The sequence below is a fragment of the Balaenoptera ricei genome, chromosome 17 (assembly GCF_028023285.1).
Source record: "Balaenoptera ricei isolate mBalRic1 chromosome 17, mBalRic1.hap2, whole genome shotgun sequence".
NCBI lineage: Eukaryota > Metazoa > Chordata > Mammalia > Artiodactyla > Balaenopteridae > Balaenoptera > Balaenoptera ricei.
In genome coordinates, this window is record NC_082655.1 from 52403008 (window position 1) to 52416430 (window position 13423).

Here is a 13423-nt window from a genome sequence, read left to right on the forward strand (position 1 = left end):
AATAATACATGGGTCAAAGAAGAAATCTCAAGAGAAATTTAATAATATTTTGAATTAAATGTAAATGAAAACACAATTTATCGAAATTTGTGGGATGCAGTGAGAGCAGTGTTTTAAGGGAAATTTATGGCATTGAATGCATTTATTAGGAAAGAAGAAGTAGCTAACATAAAAAAAATCTAAGCTTCCAACATAGGAAATTAGAAAAAGAAAAGCAAATTAAATCTTAAGTAAGCAAATGGAATAAAATAAAAAAAAATAGGGCAGAAATCAATGAAATTGAAAACAAAAATCAATAGAGAAATTCAACAAAATCAAAAGCTGGTTCTATAAACAACAATGAGCAAGGGGAATTTGAAATTTAGGATGCAATCCTATTTACCTTAGCAACCCCCAAAATGAAATACTTAGGTATAAATCTAATAAATATGTATACGATCTATACAAGGAAAACTATAAAACCCTGATGAAAGAAATTAAAGAGCTAAATTAAAGGAGAGATATTCTATGCTCAGGATAGGAAGACATTATCGTCAAAATGTCATTTCTTCTCAACTGGATCTATAGATTCAATTCAATCCAAATTAAATTCCCAAGTTTTTTTGTGAACATTGATTAACTGATTCTAAAGTTTATATGGAGAGGCAAAAGATCCAAAAGAGCCACCACAATACTGAAGGCGAAGAACAAAGTTGGAGGACTGGTACTATCTAAGTTCAAGACTTGTTATAAAGCAATGGTAATCAAGACAGTGTGATATCGACTTAATGATAGACAAATACATCAATGAAACTGAATAGAGTGCCGAGAAATGTACCCCATAAATATATCTAACAGATCTTTGACAAAGGAAGAAAAGTAATATAATAGAGCAAAGGTAGTCTCTTCAACAAATGGTGCTGGAACATCCACATGCAAAAAAAATGAATCCAAACACAGACCTTACACCTTTCACAAAACTAACTCAAAATGCATCATAGACATAAATGTAAAAAGGCAAAATTATAAAACTTCCAGAAGGTAACATAAGAAAAAAAATCTAGGTGACCTTGGGTATAGTGATGTCTTCATTAAAGTTAAAGACTTCTGCTCTTCAAAATACACATTAAGAGTATGAGAAGACATGGAACACATTGGGAGAAAGTATTTGCAAAAGATACATCTGAAGAACACTGTTATCCAAAATATACAAATAACTCTTAAAATGCAACAATAAGAAAAATCAATCTGATAAAAAATGGGCCAAAGACTTTAACAGACATTTCATCAAAGAAGATATATAGATCATAAGCACATGAAAAGGTGCTCCAGTCACATGTCATCAGGGAAATTAAAATTAAAACAACAAAATACCATTGCAAATCTATGTGAGTGGCCGAAATCTAAAACACTGACAACACCAAATATTAGCAAAGATATGGAGCAACAGGAATTCCCATTGCGGTGAAAGTACAAAATGGTACAGCCACTTTGGAGTAGATTATTTTGCAACCTTTTTAAAAAATTTTTATTTATTTTATTTATTTACTTTTGGCTGCGTTGGGACTTCGTTGCGGCATGCAGTCTTCTCATTGCAGTGGCTTCTCTTGTTGTGGAGCACGGGCCTAGGCACACAGGCTTCAGTAGCTGTGGCTCGCAGGCTCTAGAGAACAGGCTCAGTAGTTGTTGGGCACGGGCTTGGTTGGTCCGCAGCATGTGGGATCTTCCCAAACCAGGGATTGAGCTCATGTCCCCTGCATTGGCAGGTGGATTGTTAACCACTGAGCCACCGGGGAAGTCCTGGTACAGCCACTTTGAGAGACAGTTTGGCCGTTTCTCCCCAAACTGAACATACTTCTATCATACTATCCAGCAATTTCATTCCCTGATACTTACCCAAAAGAGTTGAAAACTTATGTCCACACAAATCCTGCATGCAAATGTTTTTAGCAGCTTCATTCATAATGCTAAAAGCTGAATGCAACTAAGATGCCTTACAGTAGGTGAATAGTTAAATACACTGTGGTACAGCCAGACAATGGAATATTGTCCAGTGTTAAGAAGAAATGAGCTATCAAACCATGAAAAGATTTGGAAGAAACTTAAATATTAAAGTGAAAGAAACCAATCTGAAAAGGCTACATATATATTGTATGATTCCAATTCTGTGACAATCTGGAAATGGTAAAATCAAAAGAAAGCAGTAAAAAGATCAGTGGTTGCCAGGGGTTTAGGGAGGAGAAAGAGATGAAAATGTGGAGCACAGAGAATTTTTAAGGCAGTAACTATTCTGTACAATACTATAATGGTGGATAAATATCATTATACATTTGTCCAACCCACAGAATATCTAATACCAAAAGTAAGCCCTAATGTAAGCTATGGGCTTCGGTTGATGATGTTTCCATGTAGGTTCATTAATTGTAACAAATGAACCACTCTAGTGGCGTATGCTAATAGTAGGGGATAGTGTGCAAGACTGGGGTCAGGGTTTATATGGGAAATCTCTGTACCTTCTGCTCAGTTTTGCTGTGAACTGAAAGCTTCTCTAAACAATAAAACCTATTAAAAATAATTAAATGAATTAATATGCTATATTACAAACTATTCACTTATGCAAAAGAAGAAAGGAGGAAGAAAAACGCATCATGATCAATGGCACCCCTAGACACAAACCTGTTTCTGGGATGCTCAAGAGTGTCCTTGGGGCTAAAAGTTTTGATACCCTGCAGAGTTAATTGATCTAGAAGGACTGATGTCAAAAAGTTGGGATTTAGAGCCTAGAACTTCAAATTTCCATTTTGTATAAATTCTGTGACTGAAACTCTCCATTTTTGGCTTGTGAAGACTAGAAAATTTTTTACAATTGCTATATTTGCATATTTTATCTTTTAAAACTAAATTTATTACTACATTTTTAGTATCTCTAATGATTATGTTTGCTATATTGTATCCAACCTGGAAAAGATGGAGCATACTGACATAAGCAGGATAACAATAAAATGTATACAAATGGTTCATTAATGTCGTTAATTTACCATTTTTTCTTATACACATGATACACATAGAAACAGGTTGATTAGTGAGATCAACTGGTTTCCATTTTCCATCCAGTCACACCTGGAAAAAATATCACCTGTGCAGACTTTAGCTGGTGTGATACAAACCAGACAGACCCAAACAACAAGCAACATTGTACACATCCATTAAACTCAATCTCCCTTTGCATATGAAGCAAAAGTAAGAAGACTTAAGAAGTTAACAGAGGAATAGTGTCAGAAATAAGTTTTATTTATTTCATAGATTTCCAGGTATTAATCCTAAATTCTATCAATCTTTTGAATAATTTCCTAGATGTCTCTGAAACTTCATCCAATATATTTTTCTAAAATAAGATCAAAACACAAGTAATTATGCTTTGGAAATCATACTACTGCTAATTTTAAGCCTATCAATAGATAATGAAAGTATAATTTGAGCTATGCCCTACATTTTCTGATAAAAATTCTAAATAAATCTTGAGTAAAGTGAAGAAGTATTATGTCTAATGTTTCTCTTTGATATATCAAGTTTGTCACCACCATAAAAGAAAATTAGTTAAGGTTGAAAGAACTTATTCTTCACCTAGGAATGTTTATTTATAAGAACATAGTATTTCAGAGCTGAAAGAAGCCTTGAGAATCATCTAGTGAAACTGCCATTCTTCCCTAAGGAGATTAAATGGTTTTTTAAACTGTATACGTGTAAGGACCAAATATTTAAACAACCGGGAATCAGTGGAAGAATTATGTTACTTTTGACTTATACGATATAATCACAGATTGTTCAATGTGATAGTTTCCACCATTACTTTAAAAGCATTTACCAAAAAAGAACTTGAACCCAGCATGTCTAAGAAACTATGTGCCCACATTTTCTTAACTTTTTGATGCTAAATTTAAATATTTTAGATTGATATTTCAGAACAAAACACATATTATTCATCATTAGTAATCAAATACATTAAAACACATAATTATTCCCCTATTCCAAATCCCATATTCTTTTGGTTTACGTAGTTGAAAAAAATCTTTGATTATGGTTTCTTTCTTCCTCTAAAACCATCTCAAAAATATTAATGTCCTGATAAATTGGCAAGTTTCAGATTTTTTTTAATAAAATAGCCCTGGAACTGAGGCATGGACCAAGAGTTAATATTTCAAATACAGAAGGGAGACCCATGGTAAATCCAAGCACCCAATTAAAAAAAAAAAATTCTATACAATAAATATACTGAGTTTAGAAATACTAATTCCCAGTTTTTTACACGTCAGTTTACTATTTGTCTTCTAAGTGTACTTTTGGCCAAAAAATGAATACAGCATTAGGAAAAATGTTTCATGAACAAAAATACAACATGACATTCAATTTTTATAAGCAAGAAGAAAATATATATTTGGCTAAATATGGGCTACACACTGTATTTCAAAAGATGATAAATAAAATATAAAAACAAGCACAGGAAAGAAATTTGGAACAAAGTCAGGAAAGGGTGCATAGTCTCACTAAACTGAACACGTTTATTAGGGAGTCTCAGCTTTTGAAGCATAGTTATTTATTTTTTCCAATAAATGAATCTTCTGTATGGTGCTATATTAACCTCACCTTTTCTATTATATAGCGGCTCCCTCAAAGGATAGCTTAGCCAGATTCTGTAATTTCTTCACCATATTTTTATTGTTAGAACAGTCACATTTTGGAATTTATAACTTAGACTCATTCTTTTTAGAACTTTAATTTCAAACTTAATTCAGAAATGTTCTCCTCCTCCTGGTACCACATCTCTCACCACAATTATGGATCTGCAGGTTTGAGGTAGGGCACTATAGTGATTGCTGACTGAAGATTCTGACACACCTACCATAGTTCCTCTTGTGTTGGTGTCTTAGTTTTGGCTACTATAACAAATAGCATCAGCTGAGTTGCCTTAAACAACAAACATTCCTCACAATTTTGAAGGCTGGGAAGTCCAAGATCAAGGTGCGAATAGATTCAATGTCTGATGAGAGCCCTCTTTCTGGTTTGCAGATAGCTGTTTTCTTGCAGTATCTTCACATAGCCAAGAAAGTGAGATCAACTCTTTCTCTCTCATCTCTTCTTTTAAGGGCACTAATCTCATTCACAAGGACTCCACTCTCATGACTTAATTGCCTGCCAAATGTCCCACATCCAAATAACATCACCTTAGCGAATAAGGCTTCAACATATGAATTTTGTGGGACACAAACATCAGTACATAGCAGTTGGCATCTCTTATTTAGTATGCTTCTCATAAATGGAAATATTGTACAAAATGACTCAACACCACCTACACTTTTTGTGTATACATAACCCAGAAAATGCATGTGTCATTGTCATGCTGAATATTGGAAATGTAGGCAGCTTCACTGCTGCTACTCCTTATCTCAGTCTTATCTATTCTCTATAATGATATTTTTCCCTGATAATGTGTACAGATAAGCAAACATGCAGCTTAGGTAGGTGTTCTACCAGGAGAAAAGAAAAAAAATAATGACTGTAACTTCTCACTGCCTTTATCCTTTATAGTTTGGTCTTTACATTGACTGCTAGGGTGGGGCAAGAAGGGTAGGGGCTGTGGGGAGAAATAGGAGGATGTGGAAGTAAGTCTACTTCTGAGATCACTCTTCAAGTCAATACAGAATGATTTTTAATTAAAAAAAACAACAATCTAAATGTCCAATTGAAAGGTAACATTAAATATATTAGAGAAATACATGTGAAGAAATATTATATTAAATATTAAATCTATGACAAATTACAAATTCCAATAATGTAATATAATATAAAGAAAATAATCCAAAATTGCTTTAAACTCACCATGACCTGGAGGAAACTTTTTCTATTTAGTGAGTGTAACTAGCTCATATATGGATAAAGTAGGCCACTCCACATAATATGGACACTTATGGATTAATTTCACCTTATTTTTATTTTCCAGTTTTGTTTTTTCCTGAAAAAAAGTCATTATCAAAATTTATATTACATAATTTTAAAAAAAGAGAGAAAAATATAGAAGATAGATAAATGGCAGTAAAAGAAAAATAAAGGTTATATGGATGTAACTTAGTATAAAATGTATTTGAATTTTATAGGAGCATGACCACATAACCATATTGAAATTTTAATCTTCAGATTTGCTACTAAAATATTTTCCCACCTTTCAAAATATTTTTAGGCTCCTTTAAATGTTTTAGCATTTAAAAAAAAAAAACCTTATCATAGTCAAGACTACACTCAAAAGTTGTGTTTGATAATGCCAAATAAGTGATACTGACATTTTGAAAATAAAAACAAACATATGAAACTTTTTTTTAAGCCAGCCACTCTGAAACCAGAGATTTGGAAGGAAGTGGAATCCTGGGAAAGTCTTCTTTATCACCAACACTGAGACCACTCTATCTAAAGAAATCCCAACTATTAAAGACCTAAATCAAGAAGATGGATGTCTCCCCATCTCCCTCCAGCATGAGCACCTCACTGTGGCTGATGCCAGTGCTCTGCAGCACCTGCACCATAGTTAAACCCTATCAAGAGGAGCTGAAAGAGCATGACCATGGTGGGCTCCCAATCCGTCATTTATACAAACTTCCTCTTCCATCCAGGGGAGAAGAAATAGAAGAGAGGGGAATTTGGGGATTTGACTAAAAGAGAATATTGTTAAAATTGAAGAAAATAAGTTATCCTAATGCAGCAGAATTAGGGGCTCAGAATTAAGTTGTGATCACCTACTCATGCAACTCTCGGTCTTGATGTATGTTATACATATGAAATAGTGTGCAGATAATTCTCAAGTATTTGTTCCTCCTAAGGTAGACTGTAGAGGTTTAGAGATCTCTGATCATTCTGGTATCCCTCATACATGACATGCTGTTGACACCCAAAACATACAGTTGTTGAATGAATGAATAAGTGAATGAGTGAATGAATGGATGAATTTTAAATTCATGAAAAACCAAATGCACTCAAACATATAACAAATTATATCCATAGAGACCTTTCCACTTCAACTACTCATCAGAGGCTTAAGTGATGTTCATCAAATAAATAATATTTTTATGGTCTCCAGTTCAAGACAAATTAAAATATAAAAGAGATATGGACATCTTCTGCCTAGAGAGGCAAAACTTAGTGTTAATTTACACCCATATTGTGTTAATAAATAGATTAGATATGGTCATACCGATTTTAACTTTGCATAATTCTTTGCAGGGATTTTAAGAATTTCACAATCTTCTTCTGCCACCACTGAGAACGCCTTTGTTTCTGATTCAGTCTGAGCTGTAACTTCCAGGGTTCCAAAGGTACTCCATTGTCCAAGCTGTAAAAACACCAAAAGCTACTTAAACTTCATTATTATTCGTCAACATAAAAATACCAATGATAGTGAAAGGATCAATCTAGGAGAGCCAGCAAAAGGGTAAATGGTAGATCACGCTCCTGCTCTTTGAAAGAAGGGGATCTAAACATGCTTGTATGGATGTCATACTTCTTTTGTCCAATGTCACTTTCCCAAAGCAAGAGAATTTTTTAAATTTATGTTTTCATTAGCATAAAATAAATAAGTTATAAGAATAGATCTTCTGTTTTATTCACTGATTCATTTTAAGTGCCTGAAATTGTGCTTGGTACATAGTAGCCATTCAAAAAATATTTGTTGTTAGAATGAGGAAAATAGTGTACTTATATCCATGGTCTTCCATTTATTTTATTATACTCATATGTTGGTAAGTAATAATGGAAATGAATACAGTGTTAGGCAGGTGTAAATCACTGACATATATATGTATTCATGTATGTCCTAATGTGTCTCCTAATTTACTATGTTAAAAATAAATATTAAGCATGGCAAAAATGTTACCACTAGAATACATATTGTAAGCTATTAGGATGTAGTGAGAATGTGTACAGTTACAAAGAGGATTTGTATTCATGTTTGCCTGGGAAAATTGGAGGACATCTAGAAAAGCAAGGGAAGCTTCTCAGAGAAAACATCAGGTCAATATGGCTATCTAATGATGATATAGGAAATCTTCCACTCTTCCACTTCATATCCTTAAAAAGCCTGAATACTTTTCTTTTTAGTTGAATGAATAGCTGAGATTGAATATTTGGAAATAAAGGACTTGAAACAATTACTGCTGAAGCCAAAGTGGTCCACAGTGATATCAAACTAGGAGGAGGGTCTAAGGGATTGAGTTCTGGGGTTGTCAACCATATTAGAATAGGAAACTCAGGACTATACAGGTGAGGAATTGGAGTTGGACCTTTTTGCCTGAAGCCTAGGACATTGAAGGATTGTCCCATATATTAAATGGAAACAACAAAAACTCTACCCATTAATCTAGCTGTGGAACTGGGTAGAATTGTCATAAAATCAGGATCCTAGGTCTGCAACTTGTGTGGGTGCAGAGTATACATTCACACATAGTACAGGACCCAAAGCTAATGTAAAGCCTGGTACACAACTGAAAAAACCCTAGGATCCAGGAAGGTTCAATTTTAAAACTCTATGTATGAATTCAGAAGACAAGGAACTCCCACGGAATGCAATCCCTGATAATAACAAAATCACTATAGAAAATTGCAAGCCACACAAGTGAACAAACCCCTGTGAGGAAAGTCAACAAAAAAAAAGAACTAGAAAAAAAATGAACAACTTAAAAGAAGTTGTACATGTTTAATATATTAAGACCATAAAACCAGAGCATGTCATTATGGAGGCAAAAAGAGACATTTTGTGAAATAACAAAATTAAATTTCTATAAGTAAAAAATAAAGTTATTGAAAGAAAAACACAATGAATGTATTAATTAGTAAATTTAAACTAAAGAAAGAATTCAGAACATGGACAAAATATGAGAAGAACATCCAGAATAAACTATGAAAAATATAGAAGGAATGGAAATAAGTGGGAGATTTTAAAAGATATAGAAGATAAATGAAGACCATTCAGCCTATATCTACTAGGATTTCCAGAAGAAAGCAAAAAAAAAAAATGAGAGTGAGGTGATACATAAGTGACAATGGCTGCAAATTTCCAGAACTGAGAGAAGAGTTGAGTCCTGAAAATGAAGGAGGACACAAAATCTAGATACATATTTGTATTTTATATCACTGCTCAAAATTTTGTATACTTCCTTAACCTTTCTCCTCCAAATCCCCCTTCATCATCGTATTAGTTATCAGTAATTTCAAGCAGATGTTCTCTACATATTTTTCCAGATTTTCTAATTTTTTTTAAGTATAAGACTTAGTCTGAGTTACCTAATAAATTATTATGAAAGCATAAGTCCTCCATGATTTTGAACAACCTTCTTAAGACTTTCTTTCTTCATTCATTAACCAATATCATCAGACAACCTAACAATGTTAGGACAGTATTCAACTTCCAATGCTCTTTACATACCCACTTATTTTAGTTGAATTAATTTTAAAATTAACATTTATAACATTTCCATTCTGTTCTATAACTATGGTCATCTTCAAAATGCTAGGAAAAAGAACTTTCAAAGAACTAGAATTGTGTATTTACTTAAAATAACAATAATATAGAGTGAGAGTAAAACAAACAACAAGATGATAATTTTAGGCAGCATGTGAAACAAATTACTAAAAGATGAATTTTAGCTGGAAAAGCATTGAATCCAAAGAAAAGGGATGCAAAGAAGTTGATAAAAATTGGTAAATGTAAATAACATTTACTTATATATAATAATCTTTAAATGACTAATATAGAATGCCTTTAAAATGAGATAAATTTAAAATAATTTTACAACAGAAACTCCAAAGAAAGGAGCAGGAAGATAGAATTAAAATGTCTATGCTCTGGAACTAGGAAAGAAAAAAAGATTTATGCAACTTTTCTTAGTTCAAATTACAAATTTAATATAGGAATTAGAACTTTTTAAATGGAGAAAAGAAAATAAATACAATGATCTAAAAATAAAGAAATGATAAAAAATTTTATGTACCTAAAATGTCTAATAAGCACCAATAATTTGACCTAAAAAATAAAAACAACAACAAAGGCAAATGATTTTAAAGATGACAAAAATATTTGTAAAATTTCCAGAAGAGAACAGCCAAATGAACCGCACACACAAAAAAAATGCTCAACCTCACTAGAAAACAGAGATGTACATGGTACACACATATATTCATCCATCCGAATGAAAATATTAAATTACTCTAACCTATGAGACTGGGGAGATACTTTAATACATAACTCTAGAAACTGTAAAAATCTTCAAAAATGGGAAATAAATAATAAAATAAACAAAGAATGTGTGAAATACTTTATCCAGAAACCCATTCCCTAGGAATCTACCTTAAATAAATAAATACTTTCTTAAGGATACATTTAAAGATGTTAAGGCAGCACTTTTTAGCAGCCCCTGACTGGAATATTCCTTAATGTTCACCTACTTAGATCAATATGTGTGTGTGTTTGTGCGTGTGTATGTAGTGTGTGTGTCTATGTATGTATGTATATATGTATGTATATATGTATATATATATATGTTTGTGAGTAAATTATACATATATTCAAACAACTCTAAGTTTTAACATACTGTTAATGATTTGTAACATCTATACATCTTAACCTAAGATTCCTTATAATGAAAAAAAAGTAAAAGGTGAAAATTTATATTAAAAATCTATTTTTATAAAGTGAACATTTACAGAAACAGTAATTTGTATAAGTGTATACAATTGTTTATATCCTGGTGTCAGTTCAGGGAAACATATACAAGTGTAAAAGGCTATTCAGAGGAGAGATGGAGTGAAAATGACAAATGATTTATTAAGTTTTTCTTCAAACTTCCTTGTATTTTTTTCAATGATAATAGGGAGTATGGATTAAATTTTAGACATTTTTGAAGACATTTAAAATGCAGGTTCAAAACAACATTCTCTGTCTCCTAAGACAATAGAAATAAAAGCAAAAATAAATAAATGGGACCTAATCAAACTTATAAGCTTTTGCACAGCAAAGGGAACCATAAACAAAACAAAAAGACAACCCTCAGAGTGGGAGAAAATATTTGCAAATGATGTGACTGAAAAGGGCTTAATTTCTGGAATATACAAACAGCTCATACAACTTAACAATGAAAAAACAAACAACCCAATTAAAGAATGGGCAGAAGACCTAAATAGACATTTCTCAAAAGAAGACATACAGATGGCCAAGAGGCACGTGTAAAGATGCTCAACATAGCTAATTATTAGAGAAATGCAAATCAAAACAACAATGAGGTATCACCTCACACCAGTCAGAATGGTCATTATTAAAAAGTCTACAAATAATAAATGCTGGAGAAGGTGTGGAGAAAAAGGAACCCTCCTACACTGCTGGTGGGAATCTAAACTGGTACTGTCACTATAGAGAACAGTATGGAGTTTCCTCATAAAACTAAAAAATAGAGTTGTTATATAATCCAGCAATCCCATTCCTGGACATATATCCAGAAAAGACAAAAGCTTTAATTTGAAAAGATACATGTACCCCAACATTCATAGAGGAACTATTTACAATAGCCAAGACATGGAAACAACCTAAGTGTCCATCGACAGATGAGTGGATAAAGAAATTGTGGTGTATATATACAATGGAATATTACTCAGTCATAAAAAAGAATGCAAATGCCAAGATCATCATACTAAGCCAAATAAATCAGAAATGTATGTGGAATCTAAAAAATTGTACAAGTTAACTTATTCACAAAGACTAACAGACATAGAAATCACACTTATGGTTACCAAAAGAGGAAGGGGGGGTTGGATAGGGATAAATTGGGAATATGGATTAAAAGATACACACTACCATATATAAAATACATAAACAACAAGGGTCTACTGTATAGCACAGGGAACTACATTCCATATCTTGTAATAAACTACAATGGAAAATAATTTTAAAAATAGATATACATATATGTATATGTTGAATCACTTTGCTGTACACCTGAAACTACACAATATTATAAACCAAGTATATTTCAATTAAAAAAATTCTGTGTTATTTTTCATGCTTGTATTATCTCTTTTAATATCTTTATATTGATACATAAAATACCTTAAATTATACACATCAAATGTTTATGGCTGTTATCTCTAGATGATGGAATTTCAGATGATTCCCCTTATTATTGTGTACCTCTCTGCATTTTCTAAATTTTTCAATAAATATAATTTAAAACTAGACAACATTTTGAAGTTATTTTAATGACCTACAACTCAATCTTAATTTTTTTGAAAATATTTATCAAGGTTATGTTGATAATCCTATTTTGGTGGGGATAGTTAGTAGAGTTGCACAAAAGGAAACAGTCTCTCTCACTTCTAAACTCCCATGTTATTTTACTGACAAATAAATTGATAGATAACTTTATTGGGAAATAATATATTCACATGATTTAAGAATTAACTTCTCTAAAAATGCATAACCCAAACAACTTGTCTCTGAATATTATGAGTCGGTAAACCAATTACAATTTCTTTTGAATAAAAACATCATGTTAAGTTTTGTTTTAAACTGCATTTTGCAAGAATAAACTTTTCTGAAAAACAGAAGACTTTTATAAGTATAATTTTTGTTTTTGTATTATTTTTCCATTGCTTCTAGCTTCCAGACACATTAAACAAGATCAATGATTAAAACTACAGCTGCTATTTTTAAGCCAAGGAAGGGTCTTGTTCTTAACACTATGAAACATTTTCTTTTTTCTAAGGGGCTGAAGAGGCAGACAGAGAAAATACAAAGCCTCTATAGATCAGGGGTTCAAGGCTGAGGTCTAAGGACTGACTTTTAAAGACTCTTAAACTCCTAATATGTTATGCCAGTATGTGATTATTTGTAAATTTCCATTTTTCTTGAGTTTCTATCGCTTTCATTAGATTTTCAAAGTTGTCTGTGTGCCCAAAGACGGTTAAAAAGAACTGCTCTAAATAGAAAAATATTACTTTTCCCCTATGATTTTAAAAGGCTTATGTAGGAACTGCTTTCTTATAACCAATGTTATACAATAAGAGAGGGATACAAAGATGTTGCATTTTATAATATTTCAGAGGATTTTGGCCATATTTGGGTTGAATTGTGATATTTAGAAGGTAGAAGCAGGCACAAACTTAAGGTGAGGATAATTTGCTTGGGAACTCATCTCACTGGCTGAGAGATTGGACTGTGTGATTCTGTAGGAATTCTCTGGGTACAGTTGTTCCAAACCTGTATGCTGAGTCAAACAAGATGTTTCCTATAATAGGAAAAGAATTGATAATTTAAGATTATATTAATAATATTGCAGTCTCTAAGTGAAACCTACAAACCAAGTCGATTTTTAGATATAGTCAATAAATTCCTCTTTAAATTTGGCTAAACAAG

General features: G+C 32.2%; 1 protein-coding gene across 1 annotated transcript in view; it reads right to left on the reverse strand.

The window, feature by feature from the left end:
* Positions 1-13423, reverse strand: part of CNBD1 (cyclic nucleotide binding domain containing 1) — a 414652-nt gene that overhangs the window by 53857 nt on the left and 347372 nt on the right. Inside the window, 2 exon segments of the mRNA XM_059901721.1 lie at positions 5857-5989; positions 7220-7357. Of these exon segments, the coding sequence (XP_059757704.1) occupies positions 5857-5989; positions 7220-7357 (271 nt within the window).